Here is a 26,437-nt window from a genome sequence, read left to right as displayed (position 1 = left end):
GTACGCCGTTTCCATGGTAACTGACTCCGCCCCTGGGCCTGCAATGAACCAATCAGAGCGCTGACAGGGGTTTGAGGGGGGCGTGTCCGAGGGCAGCAGATACATCTCAATAATAACTAATAATAGAGGAGATCTGTCAGGTTTGAAGGGGACAGATTACTTTGTAATACTATATTTGACCCGGTGTTCTGGCAATCCTTGCTACCTGCCGAGAAATGCTACTTTGTGGTTCTGCGCATGCGCACAGTTGATTTTCAAAGTTTGCATCATTTCTTGCACAATGTAAAATGGATAATATGGGATGTTGAGTATCTGATCCTTCAAAATACACAATCCATGACATGAATTCAGGGGCGGAGCAGGGGTCCCAGCCCACGGGGGGCGAAGCATTCTAGATGGGCCATTGTGGTCTAAACATCCCCGTTAAAACACAATTGCCCAAAAAAAAAGCCTAATGCAGACTTTAAGATATAGGTATCAACCTGTAGATGAAAAATCAATTCAATACAGCCGAGTAGCACAATTCAGACACACGTGTTCAACCTACACGACAACAGACTACAATGTGCGACGACATGTATTTAACACAAGCAGACACGGTGGTCAAACATCAACAAACAATATAAAGGCCATACAGTATATATATATATATATATATATATATATATATATATATATATATATATATATATATATATATATATATATGTATATATATATATATATATATATATATATATATATATATATATATATATATATATATATATACATATATATATATATATATACGTTTTTTTGTGCGCCGCACATTTTCTCTAGTTTGAGTAATGAAGGCCTGGATTGGGTATGTAAGGTCTTTCTCTATAAACACCACTCTGGGCCCTGGTCAGCTGTCACGTATGATTCGTTTTTCTAAATCCAAACAAAACAGTTAAATATCTGCTTTGGATTAAGATATGAACTTAATGTCCAGTTGATATGGAACTAACGGTCGTGGTGAGAGGACGCTGGCGCGCTTGGCTTTATACTTACTGTGAATTCACACAGAAAGGTTCAAAATCACCTGTGGTATATATATATATATATATATATATATATATATATATATATATATATATATACAGTACTCTAGTTGTGTACGCCACTTTCTACGCTCACGGTCGGATGTTTTTGCAATTTCCTTGTTAGGATGAGCGTTTTTTAATGGGTAATTATCTTCATTATCATATTCAAATGTATGTATTTGAGGGAGGAGACAGGGGGGAGTGTTGTGCTCCCGTATGTGCGCTCAAATCCACGCTAATTGGGATGTTACGAAGGAACCTGCGTGGATTTGGGGGTACGCACAGTTTTGAACATCTGAATTTTTTTTGCGTACGCAAAAATTCCACACACGGATTCACATTGAAATCCACGCACGTTTCGAACATGAGGCCCCAGGGACGCTATAAAAAGAAAACACATTTTTACAAACTTCTGAAGGGGTCTCAGCCACCCAGATTTGAAGGCCTGAACAGATGTTGGGATATGGATATAGGGGGAGAGGTATCCGGTGACATATGGGCACAAATTGTTGGATCATAGTTTAAAGTATCATGGGAAATACAGACACGCCTGATTAATTATAAATGTATTAATAGGACTTAGAGGTTAGGACTTAGAGACTGACTTATGTTGGAGATGTGGTGCTTTGAGTGGTACTCTCTTACATATGCTATATTCATGCCCCATGATAGATTTACTGTGGTCCAATATTGTTTCCTTTGTAAATACTGTGATGTCTTCTGCACTAGTGCAACAACCGTTGCTTTATCTGCTGGGTGTGATACGGAAGGAAAGCGGGCTAAAAATCCACCAGATCAAACGCTGCAACACTTCTCTTATTACTGGCTGCAGGATAGTATTGCAACACTGGAAAACGAAAGGAGACATATCGGTAGAGTGGATCGACGAAATGGCCAAGATAGACAAAAAAAAGAATGATTGATTGAGAAGAACCAGTTGAAGAGGTTCATCTACGCCCCCCTGACAACGGCTGGGGAGGTGTGGACGTCTGCTGCTGCTCCCATGACCCAATTCTGAGTCAGGTCAAGTTGATACACGGAAGGATGGAGGGAAAAACTTAGTTTTGACTCGAATTATATGAGTGGCAATAACTGGACTTCCAGTTTAGAAAAAGTCAAATCCGCTTAAAACAATAAGCCAAAAACAAGTGAGAAACTCTCAGCCCTCAGGACTGAACATCCCTCCTGCGTGTTTTGATGCTCTCGTTTTCCAAATTTCCAAAGTCAGGATGGCTGAAGTCAGTACTCGAGTTGTAAAATAAAATCAGGGGGGGTGGTGGATTTTATCATATGGGGACAGATAATTTGTGCTGATTACAAATAATATAATATATTACAAATAATAGCAGTGACCAAAACACCTGCAGAAATACTGCAGGAATGACATAGCAGCAGTTAAATGCAGCCTTCTGTAAGCTTTAAATATCCACTGGGCTTACATCAAATACATCAAAACACAACAATAAAAAACACTTTTCTGAACTTCAATATGACTCTGTCCTTCACAGGATAAGTAAAATGGATCACTGCAAAAACTCACAATCTTAACAAGAATATTTGTCTTATTTCTAGTTAAAATGTCTCATTTTAGTAAAAAAAATCTTATTACACTTAAAACAAGACTCATCACTGGAAAAAACAACAATTTTCACCTGTTTCAAGTAGATTTTCACTTAAAATAAGAAGAAAAATCTGCCAGTGGAACAAGATTTTTTTGCTTGTAATGAGAAGATAAATCTTGTCCCACTGGCAGATTTTCCTACTTATTTCAAGTGAAAATTTACTTGAAACAGGTGAAAATTGTCAAATAAGTTATTTTTCTGGTGTTATTTTTCTGGTGATGACTCTAAATGTTGAAATAGCAGTAAAACCACATTCATTGATGAAATGACATAAGGGATGGAAAGGGGGGATGGCAGTTTTACAGGGGGGATGATTTGGACCATTTTTATTTCGGGGGGGTGCCGTCCCCCCTCATCCCCCCTCATCCCCCCCAACTCCAGTACTGGTTGAAGTTCACTTCCAAGAGCAGCCCGCACGAGCGTTACAGAAAACAGTAATTGTCAGACTGGCCTAAAGGTGGCAGCGCAGTGTCATTGTTACATCAACTGAGCTCAGACACAACCCTGACACCACTAGGTCTTCATCAAGGTTCTGCCAGGGCTGGATTAGGTCTTGTTAATGAGCTTAACGTGTTTTGCGTGTTTTGATGCTCTCGTTTAGTGTTTTGATGCTCTTGTTTTCCAAATTTCCAAAGTCAAGATGGTTGAAGTTCACTCTCAAGAGCAGCCCGCACAAGTGTTGTAGACAACAGTCTTGTAATTGTCAGACTGGCCTTAAGGTGGCAGCGCAGTGTCATTGTTACATCAACTGAGCTCAGATGCAACCCTGACACCACTAGGTCTTCATCAAGGTTCTGCCAGGGCTGGATTAGGTCTTGTGAATGAGCTTGTGGATACATTTAGTGGTAAAATTATTAGTATTATTGATACCATTTCTCCCACCAAGGTGAAGGTGATCACTGCTATAAAGAAATGGATAAATGCGGCACACGTCAGAGTGGAAAAAAAAGGTGTAAGAGCTGAATGTAGGTGGAAAAAATAAATTACAGGTTCATTATGACGTCTATGAAGAGGAACTGAGCAGATATAATACGGAGCTGAGGAATGCAAGACAGTCGTATTTCTCTGATATCATTGCCAAAAACAACCATAATGCACCTTGCTCACTACAGTTGAGAGGCTAACCCCCCCAACTGAGTCAGTGGACCTTGAACTTCTATCCAACCGTTCCTGCCATGAGTTTGACTCTTTCTTTACTGACAAAAATCTGAAAATCAGACAGTCAGTCAGTGCTCCTATGTTAGACATCGCTGCTAGTCTGAAATGAAGGAAACGGAGGGAAACGTACAATGGGCACACAAGCCTTTGAAATCTGTAAGAGAGAAAACAAACAAACAAACAGACACAAAAAAAGGCAGAGACACAAACAGCAACCATTTCAGGTCCCTGAAACTGAATCAAGACTAGACTACTGCGATCAGGCGCGTCATTTACGCCGGGGACGGTGGGGACGCGTCCCCACCACTTTGTCTGACGAGCAGATTTGTCCCCACCACTTAAAAAAAAAAAAAAAAAAAAATTAAGACGCGATTTGTCCCGTATTTTCATTAACGCCCCATACACACGTCTGTCACACACACATCAACACTAAATGTATCAATAATGAACAAAATAAAACACAGGAAACATTAAGGGTGCGTCCCAATACTCCCCCTCGCCCTCCTTTTCTTCCCTAACCCTAACTTTTGCGCGTTCCCGTGAAGGTAGTGGTGTCCCAATTCCTCTTTTCACCTAGGGGGAGGGGGCATAACGAGGGCTAGGGGCTGAGAATAGCCCCTTCAAATCGAGGGATTTCAGATGCTGACTTGGCGAGCGAGGGGTAATGAAAAAAAGAGGCTCTGCGTCGATTTGACTCGCCGACCGAAGGCAAACAGGCAGACTGGTCTCAGAGAAATAGAGAGAAATAATCCTGTGACTCGTCAGATTTGTTTTGGATGTTTCTGATATAATAGTCTTCAGAAACCACAAAGTAATCCAGCTGTTATCTGGGTAATTTACACACTTTCAGATAAAGTTGCGGAAGATCACGCCAGAATAAAGGGATTTATGGTTCCGCGTTACACCAACGCAGATCCTACGGCGGAGGTTACGCAACCTACGCCGTAGGCTCTGCGTCGATTTAACGCGGACCCAAGCTCCGGACCCGGCAGACAGAAATCTCTAAATTTCGGAGCAAATCTCTTAACAGGCGTAGCTACAACTGTTAGATTTCATCTATTAAACCAACATATTCCTAAATGATTTATTTCAGCCGGCGTGATTCTCAACAGAGCTGCGTCCCGGGAGAGAGTGTCTCTCCCGGGGCTGACGGAGCAGCCTGACCCGGCGATCACGTCTGTTCTCGGGCTGTGAGCTGAGGCTGCTCCCCGGGGTCGGCGGCTCTTCTCATCTCCGAAAACATCGGGTCAAATTTCTTAACAGGCGTTATTTGGATAAACTGAGCCCCGGTTGGGGATCTTAAGGTTACCATTATACCTGAAAAAATATTAAAACTTAATAAAGTGCCATATTAACAGCGCCAAAGCTGAAATTAAAACAGCTTTTGGCTCTCAGCTTCCTGATCAGGGTAGGGATGAAAACGAGGGGTAGGGGGAGAAATGGGACAGGCACCTGGGCCAAGTGCCCTAGATCTCAAGTGCCCTAAAATCTCCCCCTTCTTTTTTAGGGCTTAGGGAAGAAAAGAAGTGCGAGTGAAGAAAAGAAGGGCGAGTGAAGGAGAATTGGGATTGGCCCTAAGGCCAGCAAAATCTTAGTGGCGGGACAACAGGACCTGCTGCGTCTGTGCCCAGATCTGTATGACAGACAGCGCTGCGGGGAGGACTCGGGCTTCACCTCCAGGTAGGAGTTGGAGGGAGGGAATTAAAAGTTGCGTTCCGCAGGCCCGGTTCTACGAGGGTGCATAAGCATGCATTGCACCCTCATTTTATGTGTCTTCATGCTCAGTTGAAAAGACGAAAAGTCTGAAAAAACTGACAAATGCGCCTGATTTATGGTTCCGCGTTAAATCGACGGCGTAGTCTACGGCGTAGGTTACGCAGCGTCGCATACCGTACGTTCGCATCCATGCGTATCCTACGTCGTACGCTTTGCGTTGGTGCAACGCGGAACCATAAATCAACCAGTGTCCGTCACTGCGGGCAGCAGCAGCGTGCCTGCAGCAGCAAGACGCTGCTCTCCGCTGCTCCGTTAACACAAAGTAACCGTGGATATTCCCAAGTGGTTCAAGCACAACGACACAAACAAGTTTACAGGACTGTCTCAGAAAATTAGAATATTGTGATAAAGTCCTTTATTTTTCCGGAGTCCAAAAATGTCATCCATTCTGGATTCATTACAAATCAACTGAAATATTGCAAGCCTTTTATTATTTTAATATTGCTGATTATGGTTTACAGTTTAAGATTAAGATTCCCAGAATATTCTAATTTTTTGAGATAGGATATTTGAGTTTTCTTAAACTGTAAACCATGATCAGCAATATTAAAATAATAAAAGGCTTGCAATATTTATATGATGTTTCCGACGACCTAAATAAGACCGCACAGATGGCTTTTAATATGGGGACAATATCGCGTCAATACGCATCATCTAATGCAATGCCTATTATTTATCATGAAACCTCAATTCGGAAGTAATGGGCGTAGCTCGTACCCAGCACTTTTCAAACCTTACTCAGGTTTATGGTAAATGTCCCCAGCACTTCTGAAATCAAACTGACGCCCATGACTGCGATTAAGTTCCCCAAAACTGTGGGGTGAGTATGTAGGTGAGTGAGCAGGTGTGTATGTCCGTAATTGTGTGTGTGCAAAGTGAAAGCAAGGTTTTACCTGAACTGCAACTATAGTGGAGGAGGGAGGGCAGAACCCCGCCACCTGAGAGACCCTAGTCGATAAGGAAGAAACCCGAACCCAGGCCACACACGTGCCAAAAAGTGATTGCCTGCCAGAATCTGATTTCTCCCCTGAAAATGAGTCTTTTCACCTGCCAAAAATTGATTGAAGGCCAAATACAGTTAACGAAAGGTTGTTTCTACATAAAGATTTGATCTCATTCTTGAGCTTCATAATATAAACACTAATGCTCATAGGATTGCTTTTAACTCTTTTAAAGGACCATTACAACACAAAAGAGGTATTTTCACCTGCCAAAAATTGATTGAAGGCCAAATACAGTTAATGAAAAGTTGTTTCTGCCTAAATATGACTTGATCTCATTCTTGAGCTTCATAATCTAAAAATCTGACGTTTTAGCGCTATCGCTCAACAGGCATCTGTGCGCGCTCCCGCGGCCAGAAATCAGATTCTGGCAGGTAATCACTTTTTGGCACGACACCTGTCGTGAGGCACTGGGCCACTCTTCTCTTGGCCTCCACCTTCAGATCGAACCACTTCTTTTTTTTTCTGCCACAGATCTGTCCGTGGCACTCACCGCGTTTACAGCAGGAACGACGTGCTGCCGCTCACTCGCTTTATTTTTGTTAGTGATGCCACTAATGTGACCACAAAATAATGTGGTTTTCCTGGCCTCCACCTCATCCACAACATCTCGATCTTGGTCTCCGTCAGCAGAAACAGACTGCAGGAAGCCGCTGCACATGCTCAGCAGGCTCATTTATATGCAAATACAGTCATGTAGTTTGCATTGCCCATTCATGGTAAAAACTGGGCATGTAGAGGGATATGAGGCGAATTCACATGCGCAACCTTCCAGCTGGACTGTGATTTATAAAGAAAACATTGCATGCAGATGTGCGTGCACACGGTTTTATAAATCAGGATTTTTTTGTGCGCACGTACACTTTTAGTATGAATCCTAAGCACTCTTTTATAAATGAGGCCCCTGGACTTTACTCTGTGCAATTTATAAATTGCCACAACACCTTGCTCCATGCTCCTTCGGCCGAAATATCTGCAGAGCTGCTGTTTGACGTTTCTATTTGGATAAACCGTTACACATGTCGACTAGACAGAGAAATCAAATATGAGCGTTGTGTTTAGCCGACCCTGGTTGATACAAATGGGTGGTTCCTATGTTAAGCGCGGTGGTACGATGATCATGGATGAGGAGGTGATAATGGGTAGCCATTGTCTGAGCTGACTGTCAATCATATTAGAAATAAATGTAATGCTTTATATGAATTTTCCTGATGTGGTACAAAAACATTCCCCCCTCAGAGTCATCATGGATGTGAAATCAAATGATTGAGATCAGAATGGTTGTTTTATTCCTGAATGTAAAGATGTTTGTTTCTGCTCTAAAGTGGAGGTCATTGGAGATGGGCTCACTGTTGGAGCCTCTAACGGCCAGTTGAGGAACTGCAACTGAGTTTAGTTCCTCATGAGCCTCAACCTAGACGTTAGATGGTCGGTGCTTGTTGCTGAGATAATTTATCTGGGTTATTTACAGTTTACCAACGGAGACCGCCCATATGAAAACCTTGTCCCAAGGTGTTTGACATATTTTGAGCACAAAAGGACCATCTTTCCTTGAGGAACGTTCAAATGGGACTTAAATATGTCACAGAGGGATGTGTAGAACCCTTTTACAAGAAACATGAGACAAAGTCTAAACAAGAACTTTATTTCTATCAAAAAATGAACAAAGTGAACACTTCCATGTGTTACGTATTCTTTATCTTTTTCGTACAAAATTCACAGTTAAAGTGTTGATATCAGGATAATGCCATAAATAGTCTGAGAGGAGAACAAACGTGGCCTGAAACAGAGCAAGAGTTCTTTCAGTATTACAGAACTTAGACACACACACACACACACACACACACACACACACACACACACACACACACACACACACACACACACACACACACACACACACACACACACACACACACACACTGACAGGAGGACACCAGGTCAATCCCTGAACATGAGGCAATACATTTTGGAGGTTTGAAAATAGAAATGTGTTCATTTCAAACCAAAATGAGTAAAAATACATTGATGGATTAATTTCTCTTCATCAAACCTTTAAAACAGAAGCACAACAGTTTGGCTGAGTTTAATAAAACATAAAATGCAACCCTACAATTCTGGTTTCACTTGAAAAGGTCAAAACTTTAGACGAAGGAGATGTTTGTTTTTGGCCAGAAACACACATTTACATACTTTGATAATGATAAAAAAAAAATACGATCGTAAACAGCTGGTTCATTACAAATAATTCATGTGGTGAAACATGTTTTTGCTTTTATTGTGAAATCTGACAACCTTGCTTGTTTCTAAAATAATCGTCCAATTAACTTAGCATGTGGCTACTTTAGCTGTGTTTTAACACTTCAACATTTCCAGTTTAACCAGCAGCTGAGGTCCTAGCTGAACGTGGTTTCAGTGTCACAACGACAGGTTCAGCTTCTCCACAGTTTAACTATCTGCGAATCGGAAGTACTGTACGCACAAAGCTGACGTTAGCATGTGATTTGTAGCTTCCAATTCACAAGCATCCCTTCTGCCGACTAAGCGGAATATGCCAGTGTCCAAAAATGTTTGCTAAAACGTTGACTTTTGAGCCTTGAATTGAAGCAAATGAAGCTGCAGACTATGGGATGGCCAAGACAAAGAGGGATGAACTGATCAGAATCAGTCAGATTGAACGTAAAGTAACATTGGCTAGCATGAGCCAGTCTTTGAAGCTAAACTCCAGTAGCTTTTGGTAACTGAGGTAAGGTCGATGTGCTCCAACCAACTGCCGAGCTTGCTTGTTCCGTCCATGTCACCATTTGTTCATTGGCTGGGTGCTGGGAGTTGTACCTGCTGGTAAGTCTCCATATTGGAGTCACTACTAGTCCATAGGCCAGAGCCCAAAATTTCACATGTCAGTACCACTCAAGGTGACAAAACTTATGATTTTTGAAAAGATCCATGTCTGTAGATGATATTCTGGTAAGATAACCCTTCCTGAGTGGCAGCTGTATCATACTTACCAAAATATCTACAGACATGGATATTTTCAAAAAAATTCTAAGCAAGTTTTGTCACCTTGAGTGGTGCTGATATCTGGTCTGGAACATGGACGACTACAGCCCACATGAAAAGAGTTGCATGCTGAAGTGACCTGATTTAACACATGCACATGCAATAGTGTCATTGGGCCTCAGTATTTTGCTTCGGCGAGTATAAACAAATCAAAATGAACATGCACTTTTATTTAGAAAGGATTCCATCCTGCTATGCTCCCTGCTTGCTGTGATGCAGAAGCACCTGTAGGTCAGTGGAATGTGAGAACAGGAAGTGGATGGACACAGCAGTTGAGTTTAGTGGAAGCGCCTGTGTGGTGACTCGCGGTGCAGCAGGTGGAGCCCGGTCACACTTCCATCCACCACGGGGGTATCAGCAGTTTTCTGCTTTAACTGCACCGACAGAACAATGTCAGAGCTGGACAAAACCATCTTAATGAATGCTGGTATCTGATGAAGCTCTAAGGGTAAGGAGTTTCTTCTTCGCCTGAAGGCTTCTTCGGCAGCTGCAGGGAAGTCAGGTTTAACGGGCTGACTTTATTGTTACCGTTGGTGACGTCAGACAACACCCAAAAAACAGCGTTTTTTTCATCCTTGTTGGGCGGTTTTCACTGGTAATAGAGGGAATGCGCATGACGTCACAGATGCGACTTCACAGCGGGTTACGCCCACTGAGCGGCAGAAAGACTGAGTGTCAGAAAGACTGAGTGGCAGCGTAGACTTTCAGTTTGAGCAACTGGAAAACATCTAAAATGGGAAAGAGCTGTTGTGCGATCGACTGTACTCATAGATTTAGCAAGAAATCAGAGTTATCGTCTTACAGACTGCCGAAAAATAAGCTTAAGAAAGACAAATGGATTGCTGCAATTCACAGAAACAACTGGATTCCAGGCACCGAAACGTGGATTTGTGGTTCCCATTTTGTATCAGGTAATGTTGGATTTTTGGGTAGCTAACGTTAAAGCAGCACTATGTAACTTTTCCACCTTAATATCATATTTCCAGAGTCATTGTGATGGTACATCAACTTCCAACAGGTTTAATGAACCTCTGTCATCGTCTGAGGGGTCTGTATCGCCTTCACTGGCACTATGTAACTTTGAGGTGGATACTACTTGTAAAGCACTTCCGCTTTTGTCCAAAGGAGCCGCCAAACTCAACAAAAGCTGAAAGTTACATTGTGCTGCTTTAAATCATAAAGTTCGGTGTCCTCATCACTTTAATTTCTACAACAAATCCTGGCTTGAAGTCGGACAAGCGTCAAGACTTTCGTAAGCCTTCAAGTTTTGCTTCATGTATTTCCCCAGTGTAGAAATTAAGTACATATAAATATCAGGAAACTGGATTCGTGGCCAAATATTAAAGTCCATGGACCACTGGTTCTTGGTAACTGTACCAAATATTAATGTCCATGGACCACTGGTTCTTGGTAACTGTACCAAATATTAATGTCCATGGACCACTGGTTCTTGGTAACTGTACCAAATATTAATGTCCATGGACCACTGGTTCTTGGTAACTGTACCAAATATTAATGTCCATGGACCACTGGTTCTTGGGGTAACTGTACGGGTCACTGTCAAGTCCAACTGACTTTAATTTAAGCCCATAATCGGTTGTTATCCCATCTTCTCCACTAGTTGCAGCTGTTTTTGCCACTCAATGTGAGTAAGGGGGCTGGTCCAGTGGGGAAGTGACGTCAAAGCAGATCCTCTATAACAACTAAAATCTTTGATGTTCTCACAGATGACCTCACATATTTGTCTTTGACTGTGGAGGCAAATGCTGAGTGATGAGTCGCCTGTCAGATCCGAGTAATGAAAAGCTAACTGACCGGGCCGCTGGGCCACCGGGCCGACCGGGCCGCCGGGCTGACCGGGCCGCTCCTGTCCATACAGAACACACACACACACACAAGGCCCCTGCAGCCAAACATGGCCCCTCGGCTACAAGGTCAGTGTAGACACATCAACAAATCAACAACAACGCTTACATCATGACTTAGATATGCACCATCTGTGTTGGGACACACAAGAGTTTTGTATCAAAAGTTGAGATTTTAAAAGGCAAAACAACTCACAAATCAAGTGTTTCTCTTGAAGATTGGTGAGCTCAGACAGAACTTCTTTTCCTTGCAAATGTTCGGTTTACAACGTGAGAGTGTCTTCAGGTGGTCCTATCGCAACGCTGCGCTAGCTCAGCTCGCCCTGGCTAAATTCAAGTTGGGCTTTTTTTGCTCGATCAGCTTGAATTTGAACTTTAAATACACAAATCCAGCCTGTGTTCTTTTCAAAGTGTAACAGATGAACGCATCGCTGCAGATCATCTTAATGGATTTGGAGCTCTGCTAGGGAGTGGCCCCCAAACACAGCTCCTACATACTAGGGTCCCCAAAAAGCAAGAAATGTCCCTGTCTGACCAATCTGCAGCAGAGCCCACCCCCTGACCTGCTTCTGTGCCCTCATCTTCTGTTGGGAGTGTGTCAGGGGGACTAACAGAAGCCACTTTGATGCAGAACAGAGATCAGAAAAGTGGTCCTCAACTGTGCTCACAGCTGCATCTTCTCCTCCGTCTTGTTTTCGTTGTTGTTGTTGTTGGTGGTGTTCTGGTGGAGATCCATGTCCAGCCCCGACTGCTTCCTGAGGGCACGTGGCATCAGCGTCTTCTTGACGAAGAGTTTTTGGAGGAAGCGGTTGCTGATGCTGAAGGGGCAGTAGGTGTAGATGAAGTACATGAGACCTACGCCCGGGCCGGCGTAGTAGCGGGCCTGCGGCTGCGGCGCCAGCAGTGCCTGGATGATGGCGTCCATGACGGGGCTGACGTCGGGGTTGGCGTGCTTGGCGTAGCTCTGGAACAGGTCCTTGGTCTCCAGCATGTAGTCTTCGCCGTAGTCCTCCAGCAGCGCCGGAGACAGGCCTTGCAGCAGCTTCTTGTGCTGCCCGTCCCAGTAGGTGTGGTCACAGGTACGACCTGAAGGGGTAGGGGTACAGCTCAGGGTTACCACGGCAACCAGCAAGACAACATCTTTCTGTATTTCTGTACAGTACTGGATCTGAATCTGTTTCCTGACAATACAAAGAAGGTGTTCTGAAACAGAACTTTTTTTGACAATTCCCACCCTGCAAATTGACAGGATTTGTTTTCTTTTTTTTTCTTTTATTTATTTTACAAACAGACAAACAAAATAGCAACAACAAAAGTAGTATAACATCCCTCCAACGATTCTCCATTATCGTCACCATGACTATCATGAGCATTACTCTAACTTAAGATAACTATTCTTGAAAGTCCTGTAACGCGGGGGTGGTGCTCACCTGTCCTGTATGAAGAAGGCAGGATGGTGGACACCCTGACCCCCCAGGGCTCCAGCTCATGACGCAGCGTTTCTGTCAGCAGGTTGAGAGCTGCTTTGGAGGCTCCGTACGCCGCCAAGCAGGGGAACGGCTGGTCACCTGGGAGCACACATGATATCATCTTGACTTTACATTCAAACTGACCAATGAGCTCGCTTGCTGCTGTGTAGTCTGAAACACCTCCCAGTATGTTTTCCTGAACCCAGTCATGACAGATCCAAAGGAAGCCCGCTCTGAGACAAAACTCATCATCCCTCAGACACAGGTTTCAAACACCATCAGCATCACTCGCCCCCAAATGTGGGTTATTTAGCCCTTGTGCTGTCTTCGGGTCAAGGAAGGAGGAAGAGAAGAAGGGAAGAAAGAAGGAAGGAAGGAACAATGAAAAGAAGGAAAGAAAGAAGAAAGTAATGGAGAAAAGAAGGAAGGAAGGAAGGAAGGAAGGAAGGAAGGAAGGAAGGAAGGAAGGAAGGAAGGAAGGAAAGAAAGAAAGAAAGAAAGAAAGAAAGAAAGAAAGAAAGAAAGAAAGAAAGAAAGAAAGAAAGAAAGAAAGAAAGAAAGAAAGAGCGAAGGAAGCGAGAAAAGAGGAAGGGAAGAAGGGAGAGAGCAGGAGGAAAGAAGGAAGGGAGAAGGAAGGAAGGGAAAAGGAAGGAAGGAAGGAAGGAAGAAAAGAGGAAGGGAAGAAGGAAGGAGAGAGCAGGAGGAAAGAAGGAAGGAAGGGAGGGAGAAAACAAAGAAAGAAGGAAGGGAGAAAAGAGGAAGGGAAGAAGGAAGGAGAGAGCAGGAGGAAAGAAGGAAGGGAGAAGGAAGGAATGGAAAAAAGAAGGAAGGAAGGAAGGAAGGAAGGAAGGAAGGAAGGAAGGAAGGAAGGAAGGAAGGAAGGAAGGAAGGAAGGAAGGAAGCAAGGAAGGAAGGAAGGGAGAAAAGAGGATGGGAAGTAGGAAGGAGAGTCTCCTTCTTCTGGCTCTCGATGAAAGCGGACGCTTTTTCTGCTCCTCTCCCTTATCTATCTGCCCTGCTACTGCTTTTGTTTGTCTCGTCTTCAGAGTCTCTTCTTTTCACTCCTCCGAAACTCTACAATCATGGAATTGATTAACTGGTCTCTCAGCACAATTGACCAAATTTTTGCGACAAGAAGCCAGGGGGTAAGGGAGCCCTCTTGCCCCGATGGGACATTTTTTGCTGGATACACAATGGATTCCTACAAATACTGGAAACCTTTTTGCTTGGCGATTCTGTCTGTCAAGGACGTTGAAGATGCCTTCATAATTGGATTTATGATAGCAGTATTTCTCTTGATTATCCTCTTGATCGGAGGAGGGGGATTCCTGGTCTACCGACAAACGCGTAAGTCGTCGACAGCTGTTTTGGCTCTTTCAGAGCTGCCAGACGTGGCTGAAGGGTCAAGCAAGGCGATCAACGCTCAGACTTTAACGTTGGGGGAGCAAAGCCGTAAGCTGGATGCGATTCTCAAACAGAATCGCAGGCTGGTGGTGGTCTTTGAGCTCATTGGCAAGATGGATAAGACCTTGGAGAAGTTGGAAGCTCAGCTTGGCGGAAATTGATCACAAATTCGTCTCATTGGAGTCGCCATTGATGAACCAGAGACTTAAGGCAGACGGAAAATTACTGAGGCTGCCTGTTTTTGCAATATAATTTTTGATTCTATAATCTGGCCTTGACAGGGCGATTTTGGCCGATCGTCCTGGTCACAATCTTTCTGGTGGAATGTAAACAAGATGACTCTGCCCCCACTAACCCCCCCCTCTCCCACGAACATATGCGGACCCTGTTTTCAGAACTGTACCAAGCCACCTGATAACATCAAGGACATTGGCTGAGAGCAGCTCTGAGCGAAGTTCAAGGACTCATCGCTACACATACACTTACTGATAAACACACCTCCCTCAACTCAACGCCTTCCTCGCCCCCCCCCCCCCCAACAGTCTCCGGGTTTCAAGCGCCACGAAGCCGCGGCCCTCACTTGGATGTACTGTGACAGGACCGCCCCCCCCCCCCCCACCCCACCTTGACACTAGGTATTAATACACAGTGTGAAGATGCCTTTTTTTTCGCTCCTCCTCCATCCCGGTGTCATCCTTCCTCTAAAAAATGGCGTCCGTGTTAATAGCGCCATCTGTGTGAACCGGAGTCAAGTTCTCTCGTCTGATTTATGTCTGACTTAAAGCTTAATAAAGCTTTTTCTGATTCTGATTCTGAGAGAGCAGGAGGAAAGAAGGAAGGAAGGAAGGAAGGAAGGAAGGAAGGAAGGAAGGAAGGAAGGAAGGAAGGAAGGAAGGAAGGAAGGAAGGAAGGAAGGAAGGAAGGAAGGAAGGGAAGAAGGAAGGAGAATTAGGTCATTTTGACCCAAAGACAGTACAAGGGTTAGCCCGACGTCATGGTTCTACATCAGGTGTGTGCTACCCACCGGCCGGACTGGAAATGTTCACGATGCGTCCTTTGGCCTGTCGCAGCAGTGGCAGGAAGCTCTTGGTCATGCTGAGGGTGCCAAAGAAGTTAACCTCCATGCATCCACGGAAGTTGGACATCAGCGACAGCTCTGCGTCTCCAAAGTTCACGCACACCCCGGCGTTGTTCACCAAACCCCAAAGACCTGAAAACACACAAACACGGTTCGACGGTCAGATCCTGTGGCATGTTGATGCTTGGTGAACGTGCTTCTGGAGGAGACTGGGTAATTCCTGAAGCAGCTGTGTATAATTTCTGGAGCTAATTCCTGAACTGAAGCTTTAACCAGCGAGTTAAACGAGCAACACTCTTCGTTTAGCAGCAGCTTGTATTCATCTGTTGTGTTGAAGGAAGTCCCTGCAGCATTTTTACACTAAAACAAACAGATTTTCTGTAAAAGAAGCAGCTAAAATACAGATCCTTGCAGATCCTTGCTGCTTTTCTCTTTTCTCAGACCCCTACAGGAGATGGTTCAGAGCTCTACAGGAGGTCTTTTAGACATCTACATGATATTCTTCAGATCTCTACCGGAAATGATTCAGACCTCTACAAGAGATTCCTCAGACCTTTAGAGGAGATCCCTCAGATCTCTACAGGAGATATTTCAGACGTCTGCAAGAGATCCTTCAGACCTCTACAGGAGATCCCTTAGACCTATGCAGGAGATCATTCAGATCTCTACAGGAGATCCTCCAGACCTCTAAAGAAAATCATTCAGACCTCTGCAGGATATCCATCAAACCTCTACAGGAGATATTTCAGACCACTACAAGAGATCTCTCAGACCTCTACAGGAGATCCTCCAGACCTCTACAGGAGATCCTTCAGACCTCTACAGGAGATCCTTCAGACCTCTACAGGACATTCAGACCGCTACAGAAGGTCCCCAGACCACTACAGGAGATCCTTTAGACCTCTACAGGTGTTATGAAAATGTATGTAAATTATCTATATTTTATGTTTGTAACTATCATACTCACAGCATTACAAGTGGAAAAATACGGTGATGAGTGTTGGAAGCAACTTTTGACCTATGGAATTAACTAGAAGAGTGTTGGAAGAGTCTCCCTTGCCCTATTGAATATAACTAGAAAACTGTGATTGATTATCACAGTAGTAGTCATAGACTTCCATTGATTGTCACAGTAGTAGTCATGATTTAATCAGATAAACCTTGGAGACAACTGAATGCTTTCAATATGATTGATTTGTAACTATGGAGTATATATCTATAAATGGCTTACGTCTGTATTAACTTCAGTAGCCAGGAGGAAGCTGACACTTATGTTAAGCTGCCTGACTACTCCTTATACAAGTAATAAGATTGTTGAATCTAACCTCTCTCTGTCTTGTGTCTCATTCTTGCTGCTGCATAGTTGGAGTGCAGAAACAAATTTCACAGGAGATCCTTCAAACCACTACAAGAGATCCTTCAAACCACTACAAGAGGTCCTCCAGACCTCTACAGGAAATCCTTCAGACCTCTACAGGAAATCCTTCAGACCTCTACAGGAGATCCTTCAGACATCTACAGGAGATCCTCCAGACCTCTACAGAAGATCCTTCAGACCTCTACAGGAGATCCTTCAGACCTCCACAGGAGATCCTACAGACCACTACAGGAGATCCTACAGACCACTACAGGAGATCCTCCAAACCTCTACGGGAGATCCTCCAGACCTCTACGGGAGATCCTCCAGACCTCTACAGGAGATCCTCCAAACCTCTACGGGAGATCCTCCAGACCTCTACGGGAGATCCTCCAGACCTCTACAGGAGATCCTACAGACCTCTACAGGAGATCCTCCAAACCTCTACGGGAGATCCTCCAGACCTCTACAGGAGATCCTTCAGACCTCTACAGGAGATCCTCCAGACCTCTACAGGAGATCCTTCAGACCTCTACAGGAGATCCTCCAGACCTCTACAGGAGATCCTTCAGACCTCTACAGGAGATCTTCAGACCTCTACAGGAGATCCTCCAGACCTCTACAGGAGATCCTCCAAACCTCTACGGGAGATCCTCCAGACCTCTACAGGAGATCCTCCAGACCTCTACAGGAGATCCTCCAGACCTCTACGGGAGATCCTTCAGACTTCTACAGTCTTTCATGTCCTCTTGGCTGGTTTGTTTGTCCTTCTTCTAATCTGTTTACCTTTCTAACTGGATGATTTTTGAGTTTTCTTTATTCTTGCAGTGAACTCCTTTTTCATTTTGTTTGTATTACTGCAAGTGCAGCGCTTTTTGCCCAATAAAGTACCTAACAGACAGACTCCTGCTGCCTCATCTCCTGCATTTGGGTCCTTTCAACTTAAACCGTAATGCGGTGGATCAACCCGGATCAAAATAATTGTAGGGTCTGAACTTAAGACTTACAACCGCCATGAATATTTTCCACCTGTGACAAATATTTCTCACTGTAGAACGCTGAACTCCAGATAGTGCAGAAATAGCTACATAACCTTCTCCAGTTTGACGTGTAGCTACAGTTGCTTCTAACAGTAATACCATTGCTGATGTCTTTATTTCATGGTGCAGGTTACGACACCTGCCAGCATACTGGCAAAACATCTGCTTTTCTAGAGGTCTGCACATCAGGTGATACTCAGTTAATCAATGATGATGATCAGCAGCACCTGGCTGAAACCCTTAAATCCTATGGAAGCGTTAAAGCGGTACTTTATATTGGCCTTTTGATTTTCCCCCCTCTTTTTGGCATTAAGTTTTGATACATAAACGATGGTAGAGAGAAAAAGTTCTCTGTCTAATACTAAGACCCACTACAGTAAGATCATTTTATGTTGATTTCACACCAAAATCAGGATTAAAGGAGGTGGTGCTTCCGTCTGACGTGGGTACATTCCTGTTAATTCCCATGGAAAGTTTGTCCAATCAGCTGGGAGATGTCTGGAGGACGTTTCAGGACATCGGCTGAGGAAATTTGCAGCTGCAGCAAACATCTGAATTCCTCTGTAACTGAGGATTTAAAGTGATCTGCAGAATGTTCCAGAAGCGAGGTCTGACTTTGTTCCTGAGAGCAGGAGGTCTGACCACTTCCTGGATGGTTCCCGGAAAACTCCCCCCCAATGGCCCCCAACCTCAAACCGCTCTGTGCTGAACTCTAATGAGCCGACGTGATTCTGATCTGTCCTCAGAAGTCAGGAGAGTCTGCAGCAAGGACGCAGATTTATGTCTGCACAAGATTGGAAACTCACAAATCACGTACACTGGTCTGGGAGAGCCATTTGACTGCACACACACACACACACACACACACACACACACACACACACACACACACACACACACACACACACACACACACACACACACACACACACACACACACACACACACTGTACGACTGAGGGTGACAAGCAGCCAGATCTCAGATTAGGTCGTTAGGAAACCAGCAGGAGCAAAAACACAAGACCCCCTCAGACGGCCTCCAAACCCTGAAACTGGTCCCATATCACTCATCTTTTACGCCCCCCTCCGGTGCAGAACCAGTATGTTGGACTGCAGGAACGGTTTTACATTCCCCGCCTCCTTCAGAGCAGCTACACTGGGTTTGAACTGGTCCATTTAGATCAGGGGTCGGCAACCCAAAATGTTGAAAAAGCCATATTGGATCAAAAACACAAAAAACAAATATGTCTGGAGCCACAAAAAATGAAAAGTGAAAAATGTATTTTAGTATGACAAGAAAAATGCTCTAATTTTAGGAGAAAAGTCTTTGCATTTAAACTGGTGAAATATTTAGGAGAAAAATGTTCTTTTCCCTGGAGGTGGCCTCACAGTCTGACATCATTTAAACTTGTGTTTCAACCTGAACATGATCGTGGAAGAATCTCATCCATGTAGATTTTTTTGAAGATGAAGATTTGAAAATTTGAAGAATTTGAAGATTTGAAGACATGAAGATTTTATTTTGAACATGCATGAAAACATGCATGAGTACAAAAAAGTAAAAAAAATAGAATACAAATATATATGTACATATATATGTATAGCACTTGGTCAGACCTCACGGATCCACCAACATGTTCCAAACGGAGTAGGAATGAAGTAAACACTTATCCAGTCCTAACCCTGAATCTTACATACATTCTTACATATAACAAGAGTTTCAATAAGCTTTCTTATGAAACACCACTACTTTAATAACTGTTCCATACAGTGGTATAATCAGAGCCGGATTAAATAAATGGACTACACTAGGCAGACTGTGATTTTTGGGCCCCCCTCCATCGATGTTATTTATGAATTGAAATCTTAAACTTACCAAAGTTACTAATAAAAGTTAATTCACATTTTACATAGCATAGTCAAGTTGGTTCTTTGTATTCCAAAATAAGTCATGTGTTGTATATTAAACAATCTATCAGATTATTATTTATACGTTATTACACCGCTCTATTAAATGCTATTAAATTATCCTTATCTTAACGATTGCGAGTATCATTGTTAAGGTATTAGTACCAGTAAATCACCAATAGGTGTCAGCATTGCTATGTAAACAGAGTAAAATAATATAAATGTTTTAAGCTATTGCATTTTGCAGAAAATCTTAATTAAATGTGTTGATTAAATTGAATAGTTAAATAAGAAGTCAAATCTACAAAGACCAATAAAATTTGCAGTAAGACAAAGTGTGCTGTAGTATGTATGTCTGTATGTGTATATGTATGTATGTGTATGCGTATGCAGACACATCTGGGAGATTTGCGAGGCCCTGTGCAAAATGGCCGGGGGGGGCCCTCGCGCGTGAGCATAGCGAGCGCGCGCAAAATTTTGGGGTTTTTCGGGTCGGATCGGGTGTCTGTATGCGCAATTTTAACTCTCCAATTAGCAAACTACTGGATACCTTCCCCTGCCTCCGCATCATTTGGCTTGCCTCGACGCGGGGCCCCACGGCTGCTTAAGACCCGGTCCGATTGGTGATTTTTGTAACAAATTTATCAAACGAGCCAGGCACTCTTCCATTTTCTTTCGTCTTTTTCTTTTTTCATCCCCTGATGGAAATTTCCTGAATCTGTCTCGTTCTCTCGACATTGTGTGACAGTTTGTTCCAACTCCACCCGTCTGGATCAGAGCAGCTTGTGTCTGCACTTGGTCTGATCAGTTGTATTGAACAACAGACACGCGTCATCATTGCACATATATTTATTGATATGCACAGACTAGTACACATTTAGGTCTGTAATGGAACGTGACTGTTGATATTTATAAGGGAAAAAAGGAAAAAAAAAAAAGAAAAAAAAAAACGCCCATAGCGCGAGGCCCCTTGGGGCGCGAGGCCCCGTGCGGTCGCACGGTTCGCACACCCCTTGCGGCGGCCCTGTGCGTATGTATGCTTATATATACTGTATGTATGTATACTAAATATAGTAATAATGCACATATATATATGCCTTAGGTTTATACCGGCATGCTATCAACCATTAATATGTGTGCAGACAAAAAAAAAAAAAAAAAAAAAAAACATTTTTTTTGTCCCGCTGTATGGGCCCCTCCCCTCTCAATCGGGCCCTAGGCACATGCCTAGTTTGCCTTTGCGTTAATCCGGCTCTGGGTATAATACTCAATTATATGTAAATATAGTCAAAATCAAAACAAATCAAGGCAAACAAAAGAAAAAAAACAAACACCCAGCATTTAGTTGTGCTACTATGTATGTATGTATGTTACGGAGCCTCTAAAGGGACACAGATTTTTTTTTATATACAGTACATAATGAGTTTTACGCGCGTGCATGAAACTTTTACGTGCGCGCGTAAAACCTTTAAGTGAGCACGTAAAGTTATTTACGTGAGCACGTAAAACATTTATACACTCACTAAAAGGTTTCACGCGCTCTCGCAAAATTTATAAGTGAGCGCCTAAAAGTTATTCTACGTGATCGTGTAAAAACAAATACATGGGAGTTTTGCTGGAACAGGAGACCCTCCAGTTGCGCCCTGCTCTGTTTATGAATGGAAATGACATTACAGGATTTAGCTGAGCTATATTTGAACCTGGGACTTCATTATAAGGACATTACCACTTTGCTTCCAAGTAAACAACTTTACGTGCTCACTTAAAGGTTTTACGCGCGCGCGTAAAGGTTTCACACGCGCGCGTAAAACTCATTATATATATAAAAAAAATCCGTGTCCCTTTAGGGGTACTAATAGAAGTAACTATAATGTATAGTATTACATTATCATTACTTTAAGATACTACAAGGTAATAGAGAACAATAGACAGCAATGGTATAACAATATACTTGAATAACTATATGAGTAGATATGCTATATACACTGGTTCATATATTTACCTCCAATTATATACATAAAAATGACTATAAATCTATATATGGACATATCTACATATAACTATATAACTGTAGATGAGAACGAACGTCACCTCGGAGGCCGAGCTTGGCCTTGGTGTCCAGCAGCGCCTGCCGGACCTGCTGGGGTTGGGTGATGTCCACCTGCAGCAGGGACAGGGACGGAGAGCACGTCCTCCACAGCTCCCTGGCCCCGTCTCCCGTCAGGTCCATCACGGTGGCAAACACCTCGAAGCCCAGGGCATCCAGACGCTTGGCGGCCTCGTGCCCGAAGCCAGAGTCACAGCCTGCAGGGAAGCAGAGCCAGGTCAGCAGGAAGCGGGAAAAATATTCATTTCATTTTATTGCGTGACTTTATGCAAAAGACACTGGCACGAGTCAAACTGAGTTGTGAACCACTCCAAAAAATTGAAAATGCCTTTGACTTTACTTTCCGGATCCTGTGGAAGATGCCAGATATCGTTAATTAACTTATTAGTTAATGTTTACTGTAGCCATATAACTTTTCTTAACTTGATAATCAGTTGAGGTTTACTGAAGCTATATAACTTTATCGAACTTGATTAACAGATAACGTTTACTGAAGTTAGATAACTTCATTGAACTTGATTAACGGATTAAAATTTACTGTAGCCAGATAAATTTATTTACCTTGATAATCAGTTAACATTTACTGTAGCCACATAACGTTATTTATCTTTTCAGTTAACGTTTCCTGAAGCCAAATAACTTCATTTAACTTGATTATCATTTACTGTTTATTAAAGACAGATAACTTTTTTAACTTAATTAATAGTTAACATATACTGAAGCCAGATAACTTTATTTAACTTGATTAGTAGTTACCGTTTACCATAGCCAGATAACTTTATTTAACTTGATTAACAGATAACTTTTACTGAATCAAATAACTTTTTTTAAATTGATTAAAAGTAACTGTTTACTGAATCCAGATTACTTTATTTAACTTGATTATCATTTACTGTTTATTGACACCAGATAAATGTATTTAACTTGATTAACAGATAACGTTTACTGAAGTCAGGTAACTTTATTTAACAACCTGATCTCACAAAAATCCGTGAAATGCCCACGACCTCTCACCACTATTTTCCGTGGTACCAACACGGAAAGTGGTATAATTCCGTGTGAGCACCACGGATATTGTACCATGCAAAGTCAATGGGATCCGTGGTCGTGATATATACACGGATTATGACATTATTATTATGTATAAATTATTCTTTTTTATAGTGGCTAAATTATGAGTTTTTGTCGCGCAACGTACTGTTTGTTACTGTCAGTTTGTAAAAGCATGTTTTTAACGCTGTTTTAGCAGTGTTTTAATGAGGTTTTAATGGGAGCACCACGTATGGCTCACCCGGGCGGCTGTACAGACACTGCAGAATGTGGTTGCTTTCCTCCTTCTCTGAGTTGGCAGGCTGAGGGGAGACCACTTTATATATGTTAAAGCAAGAAAAAACCTGTTTTTCATAATAGGTCTTTAACTTGATTAATAGTTACCGTTTACTGAAGCCAGACAACCTAATTTAACTTGAGTAACAGTTAAAGTTTAATCAAGCCAGATACTTGTCTAACCTTTTGTGGTTAACGGCTGTCTTTGGTTTGAGATATTTTCTGTACAGACAAACCGAATGTGATTAAAAGGAAGTAAAAGGAAGAGATAAATCGGGACAAGCTGAGTCTGAACAGCGGCGGTGACTCATCTTCATTGAGCAGGTTTCTACGGGAACATGTGTACTTTGATACTTTCATCCATCTTTGACAGAAACAAACCGCAAAACTCTTGTGTTTACACCCCCGTATGTTTTCCCAGAAGCCCCGGGGAGTCCCTTATAAACACCACCAGGGATTCTGTCACGTACTGCACACTCCTATAACCTGATCTGCAGCAGAACTCGCTGTTCTGGTTGTTCTTTTGTGCGGCGGGTGTCTGAATGAGCTCCGCTGGCGAGAGTGCTGAGGCGCTGGCACGACGCCCCACCATGTTCCTGGAGGACTTCCAGACACTCATCCTGAGACAGTGAAATAAACCCCACGGCTCAGGTCCACTCAGCAGAAACAGCTGATTTCAAACCCAACCGTCTGAGGACGGGTATGCTTGCCAGCAGGTTCTGAACTCGGTTGTGTTTATACGAGCGCGGAGCCCAAAGACCAGGGGGGGGTATCCAGTTTCACCGGGTCATGGTAATTGACCTCAAACAGTTTAAAACAAGTGCAGTTGTTCAAGACATTTACAGGCTCAAAATTTAAAGGAAAAAATATCTGTGTAATACTCAGTACCTCCTGATTGCTTCAGCAGGATTTAAGGCCCCCGTTTACACGTAGCAAAAACAGTGGTGTTTTCATGCGTTTTGGCCGTTCGTTTACACCAGGGGTGTCAAACTCATTTCACATTGTGGGCCACATACGGCCTCGGTAAATGGTCAAGTGGGCCGGGCCATTAAAATTATACCATACAGTATAATATTATAGCATGTGCTATATATATTATAGCATGTATGGAAGTTGCACTCAAAATATCATGTCTTTCCTTTGTTTTGGTGTAAAAAAGCGCAAGAACATTAGGAAAATGTTGAAATTCAATGAACATTCCTTTTACAAAACATTTCATGGAACACCTCATATTTCCTTAGACAAATGTGCAATTTACTTTTATCATTCACATATATGCATTGCAACGGATCCCACTGATTGTGCGTGATCCTTCCACGTGCTACGTCTGGCCGGAGAAGCCCCACCCTGCCTGGTGAAAAGAAGCGGCCTGCTCACTTCTCAGGTTAAGGAGGAGACTTGAGCTCAGTGCAGGAACTCCCGGGGTTGGTAGAGGATGGCAATGCCCAGGACTGTAGCTTAGGTAGGAGCTCTCATTTTTTAACTTGATATGGAACACAAGACAAAGACGCAGCAGCACATTTATCATCTCCTCCAGGTTCTACATCTTTAGTGTTGTTGTCTTCTTCGTTTAGATACACAATCAAATACGTCACAGCAGCTTCTCCAACCTCCTACTTTTCATCTGGGTGTCTAAAAACAAACAAGGGCAAGGCGAGTGGAGGTGAGACGAGTCACGCTGAGTAGGTACTAGAATCAAAGCGCCATTAGGCTTCAGAACGTCACGTTATGCGACAGAAACATCACCATCATCATGTGTACGACCTGTGTTTACAATCTGTTTGGCCACCGTCAATATTGTCTGTTATTTTACTTGTTTTATATTCTAATGTCACACTTAAAAGTAACTCCACTTCTCTGTCACTCCAAACGAAAGACTCTCGTTCATCTTGGAAGTAACTGGAAGTTACACGTGTCATTTCTTGTTTTTTTTTTCCAGGATTCTGATTGGCTAGCATGACTTTATCTTCTTGTTACACTGCCCCCTGTAGGTTTGGCTGCTCATAGCACCGTAACAGCTTATTTATGCAGGTTTGTGTAAATGATGGTTTTTCAAAACGTAGAGGGGGAAATATCCGTTTTTGTAAATACACGGCTATGTGGAAACGTGGCCTCAGTAGTTCCTGATTGCTTCAGCAGGATTTAAGTGCGTAGGAAGGTGCTGCTGATCATCATCATTGATGAGCTGATCAGCAGCAGGTGTGCAGACCTTTTCCTGGCAGTTTGCTGGTCTAGATCATTTAGTTCTGCTTCTGTTCATTCACTGAGGTGGACTGCATTCATGCCAGCGGTGAGCCCCAGTCCAACTTGTGCATGTGTGAGCTTGAAGACGTTGTATACCTGCTGACAGCTAATGTGCACGCATGTATTTTAGTCCTGAAATCATGGCATCTGTGACTGCCGACGAAAGTCAAACACAGTCCGTTTTTGGCAGGTTTTGAATGAGCTGCCGTCGTGCCTCAGTTAACTTGAAGGTTGAACAAAAACATCTTCAGGATTTAGACAAAGGATCTGAACTGGTCCCTGGGGTGTAGGTTAAACAAACATCCGCCGCATTCACACACCAAAGCCCAGAGAACACATCCACCTGACCGTAAGAAGGCCCGGAAGGAACAGGCTTCGACACATCCAGGCCCGTTTATGTCCAAATTAAAATGACTGTATTTCACCAACTACAGGTGAATTTAAATAAATCTGGTATCAAGATAAAGGTAACACATGTGAGATCCCTGCAGAAATGTAAAGTTAAGTATTAATATTATCAGAGCTGAGTAAATGAAGAGAAACAACAGAAATCTGACTAAATCTTCCAGTTTTAGAGCTCATATCTGTCTGGTTTATGTGTTTAAAACCTGGACACCCTAGACATCCATCTGAGAACGTCTCACCATCTATTGGACCAGGACTGATATTCCTGATGTGGAACAGAGTTTCAGAGGTTTTTTTTCTTTTTTTCTCCTCCTATGTGCGTATGCATCGTGTAAGGGGGGGAAGGAGGGGGACCAGAGGCCGAAGCTAGGAGGCAGGACCAGCAGAGCCGGCCCTGAAAAGACGCCCACGCTCCCCCACCGGCCATCCAGTTGACGGGGGTCAGCCCTCCGAGCCGGGCCAGGGCCCCACCGTACCTCCACGGGCACCCTCGGCGCCGCCGGAGCCTCCAGACGGAGGGGGAACCGGTCCAACATCCCCCCATTCATAC

The 26,437-nt window shown here is 43.2% G+C and overlaps 1 protein-coding gene across 1 annotated transcript in view; it reads right to left on the bottom strand.

Annotated features, from left to right (window-relative positions):
- Positions 1-8,253: 8,253 nt before the first annotated feature.
- hsd11b2 (hydroxysteroid (11-beta) dehydrogenase 2) overlaps positions 8,254-26,437 on the bottom strand; it is a 33,312-nt gene continuing 15,128 nt past the window's right edge. The window contains exons 2-5 of the mRNA XM_061736516.1: positions 21,897-22,109; positions 15,447-15,632; positions 12,980-13,117; positions 8,254-12,635 (exon numbers count right to left, since the gene is read on the bottom strand). Of these exons, the coding sequence (XP_061592500.1) occupies positions 12,214-12,635; positions 12,980-13,117; positions 15,447-15,632; positions 21,897-22,109 (959 nt within the window). The 3' untranslated portion in view covers positions 8,254-12,213. The remainder of the gene's footprint in view (positions 12,636-12,979; positions 13,118-15,446; positions 15,633-21,896; positions 22,110-26,437) is intronic.

The sequence above is a fragment of the Cololabis saira genome, chromosome 2 (genome assembly GCF_033807715.1).
Source record: "Cololabis saira isolate AMF1-May2022 chromosome 2, fColSai1.1, whole genome shotgun sequence".
Classification (NCBI taxonomy): domain Eukaryota; kingdom Metazoa; phylum Chordata; class Actinopteri; order Beloniformes; family Belonidae; genus Cololabis; species Cololabis saira.
The sequence above is the reverse complement of the archived record's forward strand: the minus strand, read 5'-3'. Positions and strand labels throughout refer to the sequence as shown.